This window comes from Acinonyx jubatus, chromosome D1 (genome assembly GCF_027475565.1).
Source record: "Acinonyx jubatus isolate Ajub_Pintada_27869175 chromosome D1, VMU_Ajub_asm_v1.0, whole genome shotgun sequence".
Taxonomy (NCBI): domain Eukaryota; kingdom Metazoa; phylum Chordata; class Mammalia; order Carnivora; family Felidae; genus Acinonyx; species Acinonyx jubatus.
The window spans coordinates 29,590,474-29,613,624 of record NC_069390.1 but is presented as its reverse complement, the minus strand read 5'-3'; the positions used below and the strand labels follow the sequence as shown (position 1 = coordinate 29,613,624).

The following is a 23,151-nucleotide window of genomic DNA, read 5'->3' as shown; positions in this document are numbered from 1 at the left end:
GACAGTTGTAAATCCCTTATATTCTGATAGTAGTTTCAGGTCTTGCATCCTCTAACAGAGGTAAAGGTATTTCATCTAAGTTTACTTTTAAGGTATATTTCCCTCTTATTGGAATAAGGCATACCTGGAACATGGGAAATTTCAACCTATATCAAATGAGATGGATGAGGCAGTGCCCAAAAGGTAGAGCCATGATGTGTCTGAATATTCTGCTAGGCATAGCAGAAGCAAAGACCAACCAAAAAAAGAAAAAAAAATGTCATGTTCTTTGCTCCCTGGAGTTGACAGTCAAGCAAAGGTGGCAGACATACCCATGTAACGCAGACGAGTTCTATTATTTATCCTCCTACCATGCATTTGGAGAGTTTTACAAATTTTTCTGGCATTTTCCCTTTGGAATCATTCTAAACTATCCCCACCCCAGGTAATGACTGTTCTAACATTTGATACTATAGTTCTTTAGTATTCTTCTACTTCTAAGACCAAGTTATCTTGATCTCCAACCAGGCACCCACCAGTTCAATATTCAGACCACCAGTATAAACAACTCCCTTCTCCAAAATCTGGACTTCTCTTCTAGGGAGTCGACAGCCTGATCTTTTGATTTTCCCCTTTCTAGTGCATCTGCACATCACTCCAAATTGATGTCTAATGTCAACCCTCCAAGTCCTTCGGCCCTTTGGGCTTCATTACATTCTTATCATTCTAATCCACTTTTACCACCAGAAGATAAATTTCAATAATTTGTATAGTAATAACATATTCAGTAACATACCTTTGATCAATCATTTCCACTTTAAAAACTTTAAATAGTACTCCCAGTACATACTGATTAACAGTACTGTACTAATCTGGCTTCAAATTCCAGCTGGGCTATTTATCGGCTTTGTGACTGTAAGTTCTACTTCCTTGAGAGAGAAGTTTCCTACTGAAAACCAAGTACAAATCTGCTCAGAATTTCGCATGGACCAAAATCCCCCTCAGGATACAATGACAACTCTCTGGTTGCTAAAAAGGATCCCATCCACTTGTGAGATTTTTTTTTAACCTAACAGGGCAGGGGAATCCTCTTCATCACTCCAAGATGTTCATTCTATGTACATTAGAAAGTCTACATATTTGACCTAACTTGGGCCTCCATAGTAATATTTATCTCCTCATGAAAAATACAGCAAGCAGGGCTACAGAATCTCACCTGAAATGTTTTAAACTCTAGACACTCTTATCTCCTCTTGGTCAGTACATGATCAGGCATATTTTTAAAAAGTGCTTCCTGACTACAAATGTTTTCTATCGAAAACTTAGAAAACATAGAGAAACTGAAAGAAAATAATTATTCATCCTCCTACCACCTGTTTTATGTATAAACTTCCAGTTTTGTTTCTACATACGCACACAATCTTCAATACAATACAAATAAATGTTCTCTTATCTGATTTTTCTCAAGATTAGCATTTTTATCTATCATCTTAAATTATTCTACATTATTTGTAATACCAATATATAGTATCCATAATAAAGACATACCATAATATATTTATGCAATCTCACTGTTGATTACTTTACCTGTTTTCAATTTTCACTATTATATACAAAGCTCTAATAAATACCCTTAAAGATATATTGTGGTACATACTTTTATTAATTCCTTGGGGTAAGTTGTTGTAAGGGGGATTTCTGTGTCAAAAGGAGTATTTATTTTTATGGATTTTGATAAATATTGCTAAACTGACCCTCAGAAATATCCTAGTCTCTTAGCACCCAGTGTCCCCTGCCTCTTAGTGTTCATACCCTTGTGTGGTCCCTTCCAAATTGTATAGCAGGATCCGTATATGTGGCCCCATAAAGGTGCCAGAAGTGTTGTTACATCACTTCTGAGATTAGGTTATGAGAGACAGTGCAGCTTCCATTTTGTTCTCCTGTTCTCTCTTGCTCTCTTTGATCACTAGCTGAGGTTGTGGACAGCACTTTGGAGAAGCCCAGATACCAAGGCACTGAAGGCTCTTGTCTATAGAGTAAGTATGCTTCAAAGCAGATCTTCCAGCCTAGTCAAGTCTCAGATAACTGCAGTCCTTGTTGACACTGTGACCACAGCTTCATGAAAGACTTTGGGTTAGAACTATCCAGCTAATCCACTCCCCAGTTCCTGGACCTCAGAAACCGAGATAATAAATATTTATTGTTTTAAGTTACTAAGTTTGAAGGTAATTTGTCACACAGCAATAGATAACTAATGCAAACAAAATACCAAAAAACTCCAACAAGTATAAATACAAAAAAAAAAAAAAAAAGGAAATGTGCCTACTTGTTTTCTCACATTTCCATCAACGTTGGATATTCCTAGTTTTAACATCTAAACAATATCTATAACAATATTTAATAGGGAGAAAATACTGTCTCATTGTTTTACATTGCTTTAACTTCTAGTTAGAAGTTCTAGTTCAAGGCTGAACTTTTTTATTTGGTTTGGCTCTTCTAATCTTTCTTTTGTCATGTATTTCCTTTTCCTGTCCTTTACCTATATTTCTATCGAAGTGTGTATCCTCTTCTACTGTTTTATCAGGCTTATTATATATTAAGGGTACTATCCTATCTCTGACATTTATATTGCAAAACTTTTTCCTATTGTCATATTTCCCTATTTGTTCTTCCTTTATGCCATTTTAGGTTAGGAGTTTTTCAGTTCTTATATACTCAAAGCCATCAGTCTTTTCCTTTATGGATTCTGTCTTTGTTTGCATGCTTGTGGAGAGGTCTACTCGCCACTATTCTGGGTTAGATGCTTTAATCCAGGTTTTCTTTTAGATATTTATGGTTCCATGTTTAAGTTTAAATCCTTAATTTAGCTAAAATTGGTAGACTGTATAAAGGAAGTAATCCAACTTTACCTTTTCACAAATGAATAGAGGAATAGTTAACTTTAAAAACAAATCAAAAAGGAAGAACAAAACTCATCCAAATAAAAACAATATAACAAAATACAATATTATATTTAAATTTGGTCATTATTATCATTACTGGTTACAAATTATCAATTAGCTGGAATCAATATGCCAGAATCTATTGATAGGCCAGAATCTGAGCCAAATACTCAAAATGTTAGCATTAATATCTCCATTTTACAGACAGACAATGTGAAGCTTGCAAAAGGCTAAATGACTTGTATAATGCCACACATCTAATAAGTGGTGGAACCAAAATTAGTTATTAATATCCTAAAGTAATTCTGTCTTCTTTTTTAAATAAATGGAAAGAGCTCCATTTATGATCCAGCCACAAATAATTATCAAATTATTCTCCATTTTAGCCTTAACTAGATGGATATAATTTTGGATGTGACTAAATTTAGATCTAATCAAAATTTCTAAGCCTCTAAAAGAATAAAATTCCTCATTAATAGTTTTGCTCTGTGAATTGTAATAAAAATTCAGCAATTGTATTTGGGAATGGAACATTAAAATTTTTAGAATCAAAATCCTCTTAAAAATAATTGTGTTTGAAACACAAAAGCATGAATTACTTGCTAGCTACCAATGTACAGTTGAGAATAATTAGAAAATTATAAATTATAAGAAAGGGAAAGGTAAAAACGAGAGCAGAGTAAAACTGGATGTTTATGTACCTGAATTTGGGAAAAGAAAAACATACACATAAGCCTTGGTCCTGTTCTTCTGTGTCTGTTGGTGGGAAGGTCAATACTTATATAGGATAGAGTTATGTTCTTGGATACTAGGAGTCAGCTCTGTCTAGGTATATCTCAGAATAAAGTCCTCATGTGAGGGTACAGGCCAAAGAGCTAAAGGGATATTTTAGTACAGTCTCAAAATTCTACTTTTTATTTTTACGAAGATGAATTAGTTTTGGTCTTCCTGTGACTCCTTCTGCACTAACATACAGCTTCACTCTGACTCAGGAATGTAGTGGAGTCAGAAACAAGACAAGGGGATAGCTAGGGTGAAACTCTGCATGAAGTCAGACAAAGGTTATTTTTAAAATGGTTTGACAGTTGATGCCTATGTCAAATTCCCTGCTTAGGAACAGAGCTAAAAGTGTATAGGCCTGGTTGAGTAGTGAGTAGGCTGGAGTTTTAACCAGTGTGCCAACAAATAACTACTCAAGGAAATGCTATTATCTTAATTTTCAAATTTAAATTGTATCAAACTCCCTAAATTTCTGAAATGTTGCGGGTCAGGAAATAATGGCTCAAATACATAATTCTAGAACACTAGAGAAATAAAGCTATTATTTTTACCAGTCCGGGTCCAATAAGGAGATATAAACTACATTGTAATTTGAATAGGAAAAAGTTTAATATAAACAATTAGTAGCAGGCTATTAGAGAGTCAGGAAATTGGCTAATAAGAGTTTAAGAGAACACTAAAGAATATATGAATAGCAGATAAAGGGAGCAGCCAGTACTGCAAGGCCTGAGATAGAATGTCCAAGGAAGAGGTCTGGCCACGGCTGACATCCAAACCACATAGAAAAGAGCACAACAATGGCTCACTAGATGGTGAATAAGTCCCTGAGTAAGTTCATCCACAGATTTCAGCAGCCTTTGGAGCTCCAAGGGAAGCTGTCCACAAGGAGGTGCCTAGCTGATGACACTCCACTATAGAGCCACCCATGAAGAACATGCTCAAGGAAACCATTCATAAGAAGGTATCCCACTGGCAGTCCTCTACTGTGAAGCTGCCTGAGGCAGGTGCCTGGCAATAAATGGTCGATATGGAACAGAGAGGGAATACATTGATAACTGACATGCCCTGTGTTATAAGTTGAATTGTGTCCCCTCAAAAGTACACTAAAGCCTAATCCTTGATAACCGTGAATGTGACCTTATTTGGAAATAAGGTCTCTGCAGATGCAATCAAATTAATATTAGGGCTTTTGGGTGGGCCCTAAGCCAAAATGACTAGTGTCCTTAGAAGAGAAAAATTTGGACAGAGACACACACAAGGAGGAAAATGGCATGTGAAGATTCAGATGCAGAGGGAGATGGCCGTGTGAAGATGGAGGCAGAGATTGGAGTTATGCTACCACGGTCAAGGAACGTCCAGGACTGCCAGTCAGTGGAAGGGGCCAGGAAGAATCCTCCCCAAGGGGATTCAAGTGGAGCACAGTGCTGCTGGCACCTTGATTTCCGACTTCTAGCCTCAAGAATTGGAGAGAATACAGTTGCTTAAGCCACCCAGTTTATGGTACTTTGTTACAGCAGCCCTAAAAAATTAATACCCGATGTATGTCCAGTTGCATTCATCTAAGTAATTTAGCATTTCTGAAATCAAAATGGTGGGATCCTAAGGCAAACACTAACAAATACCATGTGATTAATCTAATTTTTGCCTTCCTTAAATATTGATGATTAACATTTCATTTAGGCTTGGAATCATAGACAAGGAAGAAAATCTTGAGAGCTGAAGGCCACTATCTTCATTTTATTAAAGCGAATTTTTACGTAAATATACCTACAGAAGAGTACGTAAATCATAAGTATACAATTCAATCCATTTTCACATTGTGAATACCTGTTTAATTTACTACCTAGGTCAAGAAAGGGAACATCACAACACACCTGAAGATTTGTTGTTTTGCTTGGCATTAAAGTTTAAATAACTGCAATTACCCAGCGAGCATTCTCTTATATCTGTCTTCTTTGTAAATCACTGTATTTGTGATATTCATATACGTTGTTACGGGTAATTACAGTTTGTTTATAGGCATTGCTATCCTCCAGAGTCAGAAAACTAAGGCCCATGATCCAAATCTAACTGACCACCTGTTTCCGTAAATAAAATTTAATTGAAACAGAAACACACCATTTATTTACATCTTGTCTATGGCTGCTTTCGTGCTACAAAGGCAGGGTTGAGAAGTTGGAACAGGGATCATATGGCTCACAAAGCCCCATATATTTAGTATCTGGCCCTTTACAGAAGTTGTCCAACTCTGCTCTATATTATTCCATAGAATGAATATATATATATATATATATATATATATCACAATTTATCCACTAATTCAATTGCTAATGAGCATTTCCATAATCTCTACGCTGAGACTACTACAATTAGCACTGCTATTAACATTTTAGTAAATATCTTTTCCTTAAGATATGTAGTTATTTCTCTTTAGCATTAAACTAGTACGGAATTACTAGGTTGTACAGACATGTTCAACTTTAGTAGCCGTTGCCAGTTTTCCAAAGTGCCAATCTCCTCACTTTAATAAGAAAACTGATGTGGATATTGAAAAGATACCTGCACTCCCACGTCTACTGCGGCATTAGTCACAATCGCCAAGATATGGAAGCAACCTAAGTGCCAACTGATGAATGGATAAAGATGTGATATATACAATGGAATATTCATCAGCTGCAAGAGAGAAGGAAATCCTGCCATTTGCTGATATGGATGGACCTTGAGGCCATTATGCTAAGTGAGATTAGTCAAAGACAAACACTGCATGATATCACTTATACGTGGAATCTAAAAAAGCTGAACTCAGAAGCAGAGAAAGGAATGGTGGTGAGAGGGAGAGAGAATTGAGATGATATTTACCAGTGCAAATTTGCAACTATTAAATCAATAATTTCTGGAGACCTAATGCATAGCGTAGTGATTATAGTCAACAATAATGTATTACATACTTGAAAGTTTTTAAAAGAGTTAATTTCCACAAAAAAAGCATGATAATTATGTGGTGTAATAGAGATGTTAGCAAATGCTATGAAAATCATTTTGCAATATATAAAGTAATAAATCAACATGTGTAAACTTATGCAATGTTATATGTCAATTATACCTCAATAAAAAAATAAATTAAACTAAATCTAAAAATAATAGAGGGACACCTAGGTGGCTCAGTCGGTTGAGCATCCGACCTCAGCTCAGCTCATGATCTCGCGGTCTGTGAGTTCGAGCCCCACACTGGGCTCTGTGCTGGCAGCTCAGAACCTGGAGCCTGCTTCGAATTCTGTGTCTCCCTCTCTCTCTGCTCCTGCCCTGCTCTCTCTGTCTTTCTCTCTCAAAAATAAACATTAAAAAAAAGTTTTAAAAATAATAGGAAGAAAAAAAACCGGTGCCCTGAAATGCTGGGTTGTATCATAGTAATGGATATCATAGTGGTGGATTGGAAAGAATTATTTTTGGTTTTGGAAAACTTGTAATTTAAAGTCAAACAAAACCTCACAGGAAAGTATTGAGTTTAGTTATATTCTAAACTTCTGGGCACAGGGAAATCGTTGTGCATAAAAAGCATTTCTTGCTCTTAACAATAGGCACTGCATTTATAAGAACCTGAGAACAGAAAATTTTAAGAATAAAAGCTGTGACTTACAAAGTCCTTACCTTAGAATAAATGCAGCTGTCAGTTCCAAACACCCACTTCTGAGAATTATCTCCTTTATGTCTGTAATAAAAATGTAATTTAGACACTGACAACTTTTCTCCACACTGAAACATTCTGTAGGTTTCAAATGAAAGGATCGTTTTCCATATCCAGGCAGGAAGAGGACTGCCCGTTCTCCCATTCATTCTACTATCATCACTGCTACCTCACCAACTGAAAACTTCCTTCCCTAAGACAGCCAATTTCTTTGGTACCCAAAGGAGTGGTGGTGGTGGCAGTGCTGTGTGAATTACCCAGGGCAACAGCGATTAAGAGTTTTAGAGAATAAATAGAATCAATAAAAATATTCTAGAAATTTGTTTCCAAAAGAGATCCTTTCTCTATAAGACAGAAAAAAAAAGTAAGTATAAGTAAGTATAAGGATTAAGAAGAGGGGAAGGAAAAGGATACCATGGAAAATCAGGAACATCAGACACCTGTTTCGGAAATGACCAGAGAATTTTATTAAGGAATATCATATTTTTTAAACTAAATCTGAGTAAAAAAAGAAAAACTAAAATGTGATGAAGCTAATCGGGCCTAAATTAACTAATCATGTATTCATTAATATTTAGAAACCTTACAAAGGTAGGACAAATGAATTAAATTAAGTGTAATGGGATGTTAAACAAGACTTTTCCTACTGCCTCTGAGTTTTGACAGAAACATCAATGGTTAGGAATAAGAGGTGTCAGGTAATGCTGTATTCTAAAGCAAGGCGCTTTATGATCTGGGCAGAACATGCCAAGGCAGCAGTCCAAAACTGGCTCAGTATGCATTAATCTTTTGCTCACATCCAATTTATGTTAGAAAATGTGAAGAATTCCTGGGCATTTTGAGATAGATACTTGATAATAATGTAGGTTTCCAAGCCCCTATCCTTAATTTTGATTCTGAAGGTCTGGACCCCCACCCCGCAAAAGCTACATTAACAGGTATTGCAAGTGATTCCAATCATAAGAACTCTAGGGAATTTGGATGTGTATGGTCTACAGACCAGACTTTTAAAAACACTGAACTAGAAGAGTTGAGAGCAGTGGGGGAAGGAAAGACAACATCCTTATTATAAAAGAAGAACTGATTTGATGATAGAGTAAATGGGGTTGGGGTTAGAAAGAGGAGGCAAAGGTAAGTCTCAGGTGTCAAATTTAGGTAAACTAGAAGAGAACATGACACTATTAAAATAAAGTGAAATTAGAATGGAGAAGAGAGGAACAGGAATGTGAGAAAATACGAAGAATTTTAAAACTTGGGTAAAATTATCTTATGAAACACCTTTCAAGGTCTAACTGATCCCTAAGCCAAGAATCGATTCTCAGGCTTTCAGCAAATGTAATTGCTGCTCAATTTCAGCTTTGGGTAGGGATGAGGAAGGTATTAGGGGTGTTAGTCTTTCTGGAGATCTTTTTATTTTGTAATTGATAAAGGAAAAGAGAAGCTTAAAAAAAAATTGGGGAGGAGCTCCTGGGTGGCTCAGTCAGTTGAGCATCTGACTCTTGATTTTGACTCTGGTCATGATGCCAGGTTGTGGGATCAAGCCCTGCATCACTCTCCCTGCTAAGTGCAGAGTCTGCTTAAGATTCTCCCTCTTCCTCTCTCCCCTGCTCACACTCTCTAAAATTAAAAAAAAAAAAAAATATTGACTTAGGGTCCTTGACTAAAATTTATGATTATAATAATAATATTCATTAACCAAGACAATAACACAAAGATTGAGAATTTTAAGGGAACAGTGATGAATAAAGTGAGATACAGAGACATGAGGTGAGCTGATCAAAAATCACAGAGCTAGGTAGTATCAAATAGGTACTAGAACCCAGAGCATGCGACTTTCAGCTGGACATCTTCTCAATTAGATTGGAAAACTACGACACAAATTACTTTGTGTTAATTGAAGATTAAAAATGGAACAGGGGCACCTGGGTGACTCAGTCAATTGAGCGTCCGACTTTGGCTCAGGTCATGATCTCGCAGTCTGTGAGTTTGAGCCCCACGTCGGGCTCTGTGCTGGCAGCTCAGAGCCTGGAGCCTGCTTCGGATTCTGTGTTTCCTTCTCTCTCTGACCCTCCCCTGCTCATACTCTGTCTCTCTCTCTCTCTCTGTCAAAAATAAATAAACATTAAAAAAAAAATTTTAATGGAATAAATAGTTTAGGCTCATTAATTAGAATTTGATGCATAATCTTAGTGACTTAAAACATTTTGATATGAGGGGCGCCTGGGTGGCCCCGTCAGTTAAGTATGTGACTCTCAATTTTGGCTCAGGTCATGATCTCATGGTTTGTGAATTTGAGCCCCATGTCAGACTCTGGGCTGACAGTGTGGAACCTGCCTGGAATTCTCTCTCTCCCTCTCTTTCTGTCCCTGCCTCTCTTTCAAAAATAAATAAATAAACTTAAAAAAAAAAAACTTTGGTATGAACACAGCTTTTTACACAACTGTGATTATGTATTCACTAAATAGTTTCATACTATACAAATTCTCCTGAGGTGCTGAAAAACCTCATGTTTCAACCACTAAAAGAAGCAATAATAAAAACAACATTATTGCTGGTCTTTAAGGCTGTCAATCCCGATCTTACAACTACAGTCCTTTTAAAAATAATAAGTGGGGCTCCTGGGTGTCTCAGTCAGTTAAATGACAAACTCTTCATTTCTGCTTAGGTCACGATCTCACAGTTAGTGAACTTGAGCCCCTAGTTGGGGCTTGCTTGGGATTCTCTCTCTTGCCCACTCTCTCTGCCCCTCCCGTGCTCATGCTCTCTCTCTATCGAAATAAATAAACTTTAAAATAATAATAATAATAATAATAATAATAATAATAATAATAAGTGACTGCTGTAATGCTTTGATGGAAATGTGCTGGGTTTTGATAAAATTTAGATCATTTTAACGCAGAATAGCTGTAACTCAGAGCAACTTTATTGCTTACAGGCAATTCCTCCTGTTGCATAAATTATTGTGAGCATATTTCTTCAAGATAAATAAAATGGAAAATGATAATTTTTCAAAGTGCAAGACTCTGAAATTGGTAATTAATATGCTGATGCTAACTGTCAAAAGCTGTAAATTCAAAATGTTGTCTTTTAATTGAATTACAGTGTTGACTTGAGGATGAATGCGCTTATACAAACATAAACTACATAGGTTTCAGTTTTGATTTTCTAAATTTGTAGCATCTTTTTCTCAAATAATAATACAACAGGAGAGATGTTCACCAGTGTGAGGGTAGACACCACATGTGTCCTTAGAGCTGATCACAGTCGTGATAGGAGAATAAAGATATCTTTGAATAAATAGATACATCAATAAAATGTTAAAATGTCATAACCCTAAACATTAATAATAAGGCCATTATGAAAAATGGTTTGAAATTAATATATGGCAGTTTAGGGATCTTCTCAGTGGGTAGCCAAAGAACATAAACTATAACTTGGATAAGAAAATAAATACAAATTTCCTAGCATTTCTCAAATTTTATCACAGCTCAAATTCTGCTCAAGAATTGCCTAGGAAATTTTGCAAACATGTAGTTTTATATCATATGTAAGCCTTGTGAGCCTACTAGTAGTTTTTCTATCAGGAGTCTCTTTCTACATATATCTATAAATGTCACCTTTAAATTTTATTACCAAAGTTATAAAAAACAAACCTCTCATGTGGTGTCTATAGCAGGCAGGATGAGAAGATACCATTCTAATATATAATAACTTCTTTAAAAAATAAAATTCCTACAGGGGCACCTGGGTGGCTCAGTCAGTTAAGCATCTGACTCTTGTTTTGGCTCAGGTCATGATCTCATGGTTAGTGATATCGAGCCCCACGTCAGGCTCTATGCTTACAGCGTGGAGCCTGGTTGGAGTTTTCTCTCTCCCTTTCTCTCTGCCCCTTCCCAGCTCTCTCTCTCTCTCTCTTTCTCTCAAAATAAATAAACATATGCAAAATAAAATTCCTACAAACAAAAGTTCATCTGTTCATTTTTCAAGACATTTTATATGTAAAGAAATCAAATTTAGATCCAATATGCAATGATGCTCATATGGGACTGAATTAGAAAATGCCATAGAATTTCCTCTTCTTGGTGAACAAGCAACAGCTAAAAAGATTTTTTATTTATTTTTTAATTTTTTTTAACATTTATTTATTTTTAAGAAAGAAAGAGAGAGCACAAGCAGGGGAGAGGCAGAGAGAGAGGGAGACACAGAATCTGAAGCAGGCTCCAGGTCTGAGCTGTCAGTACAGAGCATGACCGTGGGGCTGGAACTCATGAACTGTGAGATCATGACCTGCGCTGAAGTCAGATGCTTAACTGACTGAGCCACCCAGGTGCCCCTAAAAAGATTTTTTTACAGAGAAACAAAAACAAAACTTAAAACTAGTAATAACAATACCAATAATGACAAAAAGAGAGGAAAATGAAGAGGCAGTATTTCATCCAAGAATCAAAGTCATAAATATCATGATGTGTGCTGGACTAAGGTTGAGAGACTTACAATCCAGTCCTGGATCTGACATTAACTAGATTAGATACATGACCTTTCTAGATCATTTAGTTTCTAGTAGACTTGGAATTTCATTTCATTTCATTTCATTTCATTTCATTTCATTTCATTTCATTTCATTTCATTTCATTTTAATTTTAGAGAGAGAGCATGAGCTGGGCAGAGGGAGAGAGAGAGAATTCCAAGCAGGCTTCATGTTCAGTGCAGAGTCTGATGCGGGGCTCAATCCCACAACCCTGGGATCCTGACCTGAGCCAAAATCAAGAGTCAGATACTCAACCAACTGAGCCACCCAGGCGCCCCTGGGCTTGGAATTTCTTATAAGATAATGATATTATTATATTATTATTATCACAACCACCACCATCACGACTATTACTACTTCTACTAGTAAAGAAGGTTTTGGAATAGATGCTCTTTAGAGTCCTTCCTCATCTGAAAGCATATGACTTCCAAGACAAGTTACATACTCTCTGTCCTTTCACAAGTGAGGAAATAACTATCTGCCCTGGGAAGCTTACTCATTGTAACTCATTGAGTATGCGCATGCATTATGCTATTCCTATTGAGAATCTATAAAACGTGTGTACACACACATACACACACATTTTTTCTTTGAAATATGCCATTTATCAGAGGGTAGAGGCAAGAAGGCAGCCCATAACTGACAGTTCAGTTAGGGGAAATTTCCTAGGCTAAAATTCATTATTTCCCAGTTGACTATAAGAAGGACCATCATCATGCTTCACAATTACAAATCTATTTTCCCAGACAGCTTCCAACAGCTCTGGTGTCTTCCAATCTTACCAGGACCAAAAGTAGGATCCACAGAGAACAGACAAAGGGATTTCCCCTCCATGATTCTTAACACAGTAGGAGTAGAGATAAGAAATTTCATCCATCAATCCAATTGTGAAGTTACACATAGACAATTTTCTATTTGATGTTGACATTTCTAATAGTGTTATATATATGTTTGAATATTACTTAACATGTCCGATGCATGGCAAATGGTCCTTTCTAGATTGTGAAGTTTGTCATTCTGCTTTATTCTAACTCTTAGCCTCCTAAAACTTCAAGACTTGACCAAAGAGATGATTTTCAACCTCTCTGATTACCTGGTAACCTGCTGTCTGTTTACTTGTCTTTTCATCTCTGCACCTAGCACTACACAGCTACACTTGAGGGTTGTAGTTAATGGTGTCTTTAGAGTAGTGTTTGTTTAACCTAGTCTAGATTAATGTTGGCTAGTTATCATTCCATTTCCAGCAAGGCCTAAGTCGGGGGGTGGGGGGGAGGAGTAGATCCAAAACACCATAACTGAAAGACTAACATTGAAATAAGGAAGGTAGTAAAGATTATCAGACAGGTAATAGAAATGAATAAACCAGGCTAGAGCTAGTGTGAGGGCTATTACTGGGAACAGTGGAGAATATAGAAAATCAGAGGGTATATGTTCCATCTGAATTTGTCCCTGCATGACCGGTGTCATGAGATGATGAAAGTCCAATACTGCCCATTCTTGTGATTGTTTTTTCAAGAAAACACAGAAATATGTAATTTTTGTGTGTAAAATCTCCCTATTTCTATAGGCTCACAAATAATTTAAAATATTATAATAATGTGCAGCCAAACAAAATCTATGGGTCCCTTGTTTGTTATCTCCATAATCTAACCTCTGTGTCCACATGATGGTATGGGTGTGTGTGTGTAGATGTGTTGCTTTAATTAGTTTGTGAATTTAACACTAAACTCCAGATCCTCTATATTCACATTCTTTAAAGATGAAGCAAAATAAAGATTAAATGGTGGCCTTATTAAAGGACTTTGACGCAACTGGTTTGTAAGATGTCCAAAATATCTTTTAAAAAGAAGCAGCTTTGACTTTAAGATTTATGATTTTTATAATTTTCTATGATTTTCAGATCACTTGGTAATGACATCATTGATCTGCCTTTCATCCACTCATGGCCAGGTGCACATCACAGAAAAAATATTAAATACAATATTGCAAGCATTTGCTATATTGAATAAGAATAAGATGAGCGACACCAAGTGAGACATAACTGACCTAATGAGGCATGATATGTTTACAATATTCTCTATGAATTGTCAGGTTGCTACTTTTAGTGCTAGTTCTATGATTTTTTTACTTGAAAGACTGTATCTTGACTCATAGCTTTTGTTACGATCATATTATACTACTTAGGAGAAAAGGAAAAAAAATTGTCTCTAGAAGTTGTATGAGGATATTTACATTATTTAAAATAAAATATGGTTTGTGTTTAAAAAAAATAATAAGCCACACAGGCACCACAGATACTCTGGAAAAGATAAATATACTTGAAAGTATCAGAGGTGAGGTAAACACTAAAAATCTTGGTCCCTCTGCTTTCTAAAAAACAAAATGTAGCTTCACAGTTAGTGAGAACTTCTGGTTTTCCAAATTTTCTACTATTTGCTTCCATTTTGCAATAGATTTTGCTTCTCAGATAAAAATCAGGTTGCATTAATAGAAAGGGAAATAATCTTCATTTGCATAGGAATTCTCCCTTCTCCCCCCACTCCTGCCCATCCTGCCTTTCTCCTTCTCTCCCTCTCTCTTCTTTCCTTCCTTCCTGAATTAAACCAAATCTTTCCTTGTAAGTGGAGATTTAAATTTTGTTTAATGTTTATTTATTTTTGAGAGAGACAGACAGAGTATGAGCAGGGAAGGGGCAGAGAGAGAGGGAGACACAAAATCCAAAGCAGGTTCCAAGCTCTGAGCTGTCAGCACAGAGCCTGACGTGGGGCTCGAACTCATGGACCGTGAGATTATGACCTGAGCTGAAGTTGGACGCTTAACCGACTGAGCCACCCAGGTGCCCTAGAGATTTTTTTCAAGTTAAACATAATACAATTTTTTAAAATTATTATCTCTTTTCTCACTCAAGCTCTCTTCTCTATAGGCAACGAGGATATCAAGTTTGTGGCTTCAGTCTTACCCAATTCTGTGACCATCCTGGCCAGAGTAGGAAGTAAACCTCAGTGGGGTAAGGCCAGATCAGCACTAATTTCAGTATCCAATAAGCCCAGAGAAGCCTCTGGGCAGGAATAGCATGTTCTTCAAGCTATATATAACCTTTCCAAACACCTACCATTTTGACTGAGACCACTGATAAATTCTTCCACTGAGAGTGGTCTTCCCTCACCATTTCCTTCTAAAGTAAGCACTTAGTCATTCTTTACCCACCATTTTGCTTTTTTTGTTTGTTCCCTAGTTTGTCTTTTTGTACTTTTAAAAAACAGCTTTTTTGAGAAATAACTGACATACAATATTGTAAAATATTGCACAACTAATGGGCACATATTTGAAGTGTAAAATTTCACAAGTTTTGAAACATGTACATACCTATTAAAACATCACAACAATCAGGACAATGAACATACCCATGTCCATCTCTCCCCCAAAAATCACCCCCAAAGTTTCCTTGTGCCCCTTTTTAATCTCATTCTACCCCTCCCCACCTTCCTATCTCCAGGCAAGCACTATTCTACTTTCTAGATTAGTTACCATTTTCTACAATTTTACATAAATGGAATGAAACAATATACTCTCCCTTCATGATTTCGCTCCTTCCCCTCAATATAATTACTTTGAGATTCACTGATGCATGTATCAAGAGTTGGTTCCTTTTCATTGCTGAGTAATATTTTATCATATAGGTATGCCACAATTTATTTATCTATTCACTTGTGGATGTACACTTGCATTGTTTCCAGTTTTCACTTCTGGCTTTAGAAATAAAGCTGCTGTGAACATTCATGTACAAGTTCTTTGAAAGGATATCTACTTTCATTTCTCTTGATTGAATTTCCAGAGCAGAATGGCTTGGCAATAAGGTAGATATATGTTTATACCTGAAACATGTATATATCTACATATGAACATGTATATATGTATATATTTTAGGAAAGTAGCAACTCTTCTAAAATGGCAACCATTTTATATTTCCGCCAAGTAGGTATGAGTATTGTAGTTGCGTCACATCTTCCCAACACTTGGTATGGTCAGTCTTTTAAACATTAGACATTCTACTGTATATTTAGTGGTACTTCATTGTAGGTTAATCTTGCATTCAAATAATGATTAACAACTTTTCATAGGCCAACTGTATCTCTTACTTGTTAAAGCATTTGTCCAAATCATTTATCTGCCCATGTTTTCTTGAGTTGTGTGTGTATTCTGCAAATATACATTATTTGCAAATTTTTTTTTCTTTGTGTGTAGCCTGTCTTGTCAATATTTTAACAGTATCTTTCAAAGAGCAGAAATTCTTAATTTTAATGGAGTCCAATTTATCAATTTATATCCTTGTGGATCATGCTTTTGGAGTCATGTCTAAGAAAGTTTTGACTAATACAGTATCATAAACATTTTCTTCTATTTTCATCTACAATATGTATAGTTTTAAGGTTTTATATTTATGTCTATGATCCATGTTGAGTTAATTACTATATATATGGTGGGAGAGGCATGGATCAAGTTATTTTTTATTTTTATCTTTTGCATATGTATATCCAATTGTTCCACCACCGTTTGTCAAAAACATTCTTTCTCCAGTGAATCTCCCACTTTCATCAAAAATCTATTGATCATATATGTGTCGATCTATTTAGGGATACTCTATTCTGTTTCATCAATGTAATGGTCTACTTTGGTGCCAATAGCACACTCTTTTAATAACTATAGTTTTATAATTAGCCTGAGGCCAGGCAAAATAGTTCTTCCAGCTTTTTCTTCTTTAACAAAATTATTTTGCCTATTTTAGATCCTTTGCATTTCTGTATGAATTTTTAAATCAACTTGATAATTTCTATTAAAAAAACCTGCCAGGGTTTTGATTGAGATTGCATTTAAATATATGGAGGAGAAGGGCCCCTGGGTGTCTCAGGTGTTTAGGTGTCTGACTTCAGTTCAGCCATATCTCTTGGTCCATGGGTTCAAGCACCACATGGGGTTCTCTGCTATCAGCTCAGAGCCCCCTTCAGATCCCCTGTTCCCCTCTCTCTCTCTGCCCCTCCTCCTCTCTCTGCACCCCCCCCATGCAGACACTTTCTCTCTCTCAAAAATAAATAAACATTAAAAACAAATAATAAATATATGGAGGAGAATGGACATCATGATGATATTGAGTCTTCTAATCTATGAACACAGTATATCCTAGCATCTATTTAGTTTTTTAATTTCATTTAGCAATGTTTTGTAGTTTTCAGTGTAGAAGTCATACACATATTTTGTCTGATTTATCCTTAAATATGTCATACCTTTGATGTTACTGTAAATGGTGTTTTTAAATTTTAATTTCCAAAATTGCTTGTTGCCAGTATATAAGAATACATCCAATATATGTATATTGATCTCAAGTCTTCAAACTTGCTAAACTCATTTATTAGTTCTAGAAACTTCTTGTATATTTCATAGGATTTTCTACATAGCAATCATGTTATCTGAAAATAGAGATAGTTTAACTTCTTCAGTTCATATCTAGATGTCTTTTATTTCTTTTCCTTTTCTTGTTACACTGGCTAAAAGTTCCAATGCAATGCTGAATAGAGCGGAGTGGACAACTTGGTTTTTTTCCTCATGTTTCTTGTGCTTGGAAGTTTTTGAATTTCTTGGATCTGTGGGTTATAGTTTTCAAAAAATTTGGAAATTTTTCAGCTATCATTTCTTCCAATATTTTTTTGTTCCCTGTGTCTTCCTCCAGAGACTCTGATTACTCACAAAACAGGCATTATAAAATTTCTCATATCTTACTGATAGACTGTTCTCTGAGAAAATAGGCAACAACCTCTTTGACCTTGGCCACAGCAACTTCTTACTTGACACGTCTCTGAAGGCAAGGGAAATAAAGGCAAAAATGAACCATTGGGACCTCATCAATATAAAAAGCTCCTGCACAGCAAAGGAAACAATCGACAAACTAAAAGGCAACCAACAAAAATGGGAGAAGATATTTGCAAGTGACATATCATATATAGGGTTAGTATCAAAAATCTATAAAGAACTTATCAAAATCAACACCCAAGAAAAATAAATAATCCAGTGAAGAAATGGGCAGAAGAAATAAATAGACACTTTCCGAAAGAAGACAGCCAATGGCTAACAGACACATGAGAAGATGCTGAACATTGCTCATGATAAGGGAAATACAAATCAAAACCACACTGAGATAACCACCTCACACCAGTCAGAGTAACAACTCAGGAAACAACAGATGTTGGTGAGGATGTGGAGTAAGGGGAACCCTCTTGCGCTATTGGTGGGAATGCAAACTGGTGCAGCTACTCTGGAAAACAATGTGTAGATTCTTCAAAAAATTAAAAATAGAATTACCCTACAATCCAGCAATAGCACTACTAGGAATTTATCCAAAGGATACAGGGGTGCTGATTCACAGGGGCACATGTACCCCAATGTTTATAGCAGCACTACCAACCATAGCCAAATTATGGAAAGAGCCCAAATGTCCATCAACTGATGAATGGATAAAGATGATGTGGTATATATATACCATACAAGGTGTGTGTGTGTGTGTGTGTGTGTGTATACACACACACACACACACACACACACACACATATATACATACACACACACCTTGTATGGATGTATCACTCATACGCACACATACAATGGAGTATCACTCAGCAATCAAAAAGAATGAAATCTTGCCACTTGCAACAACATGGATGGAACTGGAGGGTATTATGCTAAGTGAAATAAGCCAGTCAGAGAAAGACAGATATCATATGCTTTCACTCATATGTGGAATTTGAGAAACTTAACAGAAGACCATGAGGGAAGAAAAAAAAAGTTACAAACAGAGAGGAAGGCAAACCATAAGAGACACTTAAATACGGAGAACAAACTGAGGGTTGATGGGGGGGAATGGGTGACGGGCATTGAGGAGGGCACTTGTTGGTATGAGCCAACAAGTATTTGGGTATTTTATGCAACTGGGTATTTTATGCAAGTGATGAATCACAGGAATCTACTCCTGAAGCCAAGAGAACACTGTATACACCTGTATACACTGTATGTTAGCTAACTTGACAATAAATTATACCTGATTTTTTTTCTTTCTGGCTTTCATTGTAAATAGTTTGTATTGCTATCTGCTCAAGATCACGAATATATTCTTCAACAATGTCTAATCTTCCACTAGTCACAGCATATTTTTCATTTCATATACTGCAGTTTTCATCTCTAGAAATTTGATTTGAGTCTTTTTCTATCTTCCAAGTCTATATTTAACATGTTCCATCTTTTCTTTAGCTTCTTGAATATATGGAATACAATTATAACAACTGTTTTAATGTCGTGTGCATTAATTCTATATTTTATGTCATTTCTGGGCCAGTTACAATTGATTGACTTTATTATAACGAGGACAATGTCAGCTGAAGCATCTCTGGTTCCATGGTCAGTGGTTTGGACTTGTCATTATCACTAGAAGATGATTCTTGGTTTGTCTCCAGTTTACAGCACTGATTCTGCCCCAGAAATCTTGTTATCCACTTCACATACAACACCACATCAAATTGGGAATTGCTTTGGGCTTGTGTGACCCTCTTTAGAAACCATATGTTTAGCACCCTAATAGCACAGCTAGTTTGCTATGATGCTATGATGCCAGCATACTGTCTCCGTCTCCCTTCTGCCTAGGTTTCTTAATTAATATTACCTACTCCTCCACTGAGGTATTTACTACCACACATGGCACTCATTAGCAATTTCTTGATTGGGTTTTGATCTATACACAGTGTCACCTTGTGGCTAAGAGTGGGTTATAGTGTCTGACTGCCTGAGTTTGCATTCTTCTCCAACCAGTTAGTAGGCATGACCTTGAGTAAGTGATTACTCTGTACTTCATTTTCCTCATCTGTAATAATAATAATAATGATAGCTACCTTATCCAGTTGTTATTAGGATTAAATGTGACAATAAAATATAAAGGAATTAGAATAGTGTCTGGTTCAGAATTTGTCGTTGTTAGAATAAGAAATAAGCTAAGATTTACACCAGGGAATCTGACTCTGTAGACCACATAACACTTAACCTTTATGTGATATTCTAATACCTGCTGGACAATCTGCTCTATTAAAGAAAATATCCCTTCTTATTTGTGGTTGGGCTGGTGTCTTTGGTGCCTAAGTATCCCAGTTCTGGTTTCAGCCCAAAGCACATTTTATCCACCCAAAAGTAGTTGGATAATAGTTTTCTAAGTCCTGAAGCACAGTAGGACTTGTTTTTGTCAATTCTAGGTGAAACTGAAAGACAAATGAGCAAGAAAAAAAGTTTCTAGGAAATAATATTTCTATACTGTTGGTTCCTCATTCCTAATTTTTTCTAAATCTGTTTTCATTTTGATTTTGACTTTCCTAAGTCAGCAAAAACAAATAAAAAGGAGACTTGAGGCCTTACAAATCAGCAGTTTCTGTCTCCTCAATTTTCTTTCATAGTTCAATATTTCATATTCAGAAGATTTAGAAAAGGTTAAGAATACACACAGAACATTAAATATTTAAATTAACAACCAATATGGATATAAAGAAATGAGTTCCAATAATTATAGAGTAGAGCGGCAGCTTGTCTACAACATGGATACATGTTGAACGCCAACATTTCGCTTTTGAAAATACCTAAGAAATGCTACCAAACTAAGTAGCATATATTTGCAAGCTTATTTTACATAGGAAATTAATATTGATATTATGAACACAAATTTAAACACCTAATGAATATTCCATCTAAGCTGAAAGGCATCATGATTTGACTGCTCAGAAATCTTGAAATTAACATTCATTATTTTGAGCCAAATAGCTCATAAGCATTACCTTTTCTGTAGGATTAATTTGTACCCTTCTAGTGATGTTCCCTCGGCAGGCTTGACTGTGATTGGGTGACCAATAGCCAGGCAGCCCTGTGTTATCGCCCGGCTCAGGATCATTCCAGTCTTCCAATGAATAGAAAGGGGGGAGAAAGGTCTAAATAAGTTAAAAGAACCAGAAAATTCAACAATGTGTCACAACTAGTGAGGTCATTATGCCTGGATAAGCCCGGATATTAACAGTTGCTGAAAGTGAAACACTACCCACAAGTTAGCAGTCAGCGAGCCCTGCTCAGAATCAGTGATCTTCTGTCCAACAAGGGTGGCATTTTACAGTTCAGCGCAAAATAAAACAGACCTTGATATCTTCATTTGTCCTTTTTTTCTGTGCATATTTCACAGGGCAGCAATTTGGGGTCCATCATGTGTCACTTGTTATAGTTATGACTACAGAGCTTATGTGAAATATGTATGCACAGAAAAAAAAAGAGCAGTGAACTGAAAAGATTGAAACAAATCCTTAACCTTTGTATGAATTTAAAGTTTTACTCTGGGTCTAAATACCATGGGTTAAACATTTTTAGGTGGTTTGTGAACTACTTTTGCTTTAAATGTTAAGATACTCTGAATAGGAAATTAAGAATATTGTTTAAATGGCCATTTGACAATTTTCTGATTTGAGAATCAACAACACATTTTATTTCATTTTTTTTCAATATATGAAATTTATTGTCAAATTGGTTTCTATACAACACCCAGTGCTCATCCCAAAAGGTGCCCTCCTCAATACCCATCACCCACCCTCCCCTCCCTCCTACCCTCCATCAACCCTCAGTTTGTTCTCAGTTTTTAAGAGTCTCTTATGCTTTGGCTCTCTCCCACTCTAACCTCTTTTTTTTTCCTTCCCCTCCCCCATGGGTTTCTGTTAAGTTTCTCAGGATCCACATAGGAGTGAAAACATATGGTATCTGTCTTTCTCTGTATGGCTTATTGTACTTAGCATAACACTCATCCACGTTGCTACAAAGGGCCATATTTCATTCTTTCTCATTGCCACGTAGTACTCCATTGTGTATATAAACCACAATTTCTTTATCCATTCATCAGTTGATGGACATTTAGGTTCTTTCCATAATTTGGCTATTGTTGAGAGTGCTGCTATAAACATTGGGGTACAAGTGCCCCTATGCATCAGTACTCCTGCATCCCTTGGGTAAATTCCTAGCAGTGCTATTGCTGGGTCATAGGGTAGGTCTATTTTTAATTTTTTGAGGAACCTCCACACTGTTTTCCAGAGTGGCTGCACCAATTTGCATTCCCACCAACAGTGCAAGAGGGTTCCCATTTCTCCACATCCTCTCCAGCATCTATAGTCTCCTGATTTGTTCATTTTGGCCACTCTGACTGGTGTGAGGTGATATCTGAGTGTGGTTTTGATTTGTATTTCCCTGATGAGGAGCGACGTCAACAACACATTTTAAATGAGTGACAACCACTAAGGGTTTCTGGCATGCAAAATTGTCTATCCTAACAGGTAAAAATACATATTTTGGAAAAAGGGAGAGACCATTCAATCTAAAAAGATTTTCAAACTTGTTTTATATTTAGCATGTAACTTTTATTTCTCATGGTTTTGCTGTGTGGTAAAAAAAAATAGATGATAACTTGGGAAAAGTATTCTTTAAAATTTTGGTTTTAGTAAGCACTGGATTGAATCCTCATTTGAACATGTTTGTCTATATTGAAAGAAACCTGCTTTGGATGGGGAAAAAGAAACATTTGTTAAGCACTTTCTGTATACCAAACACTACACTTGAATTTCACACATGCTTTCTTATTAATCATCATAGCAACTGTGCAAGATAGATAAGACTATTTTATAGAGAAGGAAACAGTGGTTCCCTGCAGCTAAGTAACTTTCTCAAGGTCTCAAGAATAAAAAGGATTCTAATTCCAATCTATCTAACTCCAAAATCCATACTCTTTTTAGTAAGCATTTCAATTATTTTTGAGGAAATTTTAGACAAGTACAGGTTTTTTGCTATCATAAAATTCTATAAACAGATACCATGGAATTACAGAATCTGAGGTCTAGAAAAGAACTTTCCATACCAACTGGTCCAACTCTTTTCAGATAAGACTGAAGCCCAGATACAGTTGTGGCTTACCTGAGGTCACACAAGGGTTCAGTGGCAATGCTAAAACCAAAACACTTCTATAAATTGATCAAATATAGAGCACCATTCTCTATTACAGTAAAAAGGCATATGTTTTGAAGTCAGACAGACCAAGAATCTTTCCTCTGCTACTTACTAGTCTTAGTTTATTCAGCTGTATAATGTATGAGACTAAATAAGATAATAAATATGTAGAAGATGCCTAACAT

At 36.1% G+C, this 23,151-nt stretch overlaps 1 protein-coding gene across 4 annotated transcripts in view; it reads right to left on the bottom strand.

Moving 5' to 3' along the window:
• DCDC1 (doublecortin domain containing 1) overlaps window positions 1-23,151 on the bottom strand; it is a 486,403-nt gene that overhangs the window by 196,269 nt on the left and 266,983 nt on the right. For all 4 annotated transcript variants that reach the window (XM_053203333.1, XM_053203334.1, XM_053203331.1 and 1 more), the window contains 2 exons: window positions 20,773-20,891; window positions 7,350-7,410 (listed from right to left, as the gene is read on the bottom strand). In XM_053203333.1, the coding sequence (XP_053059308.1) occupies window positions 7,350-7,410; window positions 20,773-20,891 (180 nt within the window). The remainder of the gene's footprint in view (window positions 1-7,349; window positions 7,411-20,772; window positions 20,892-23,151) is intronic.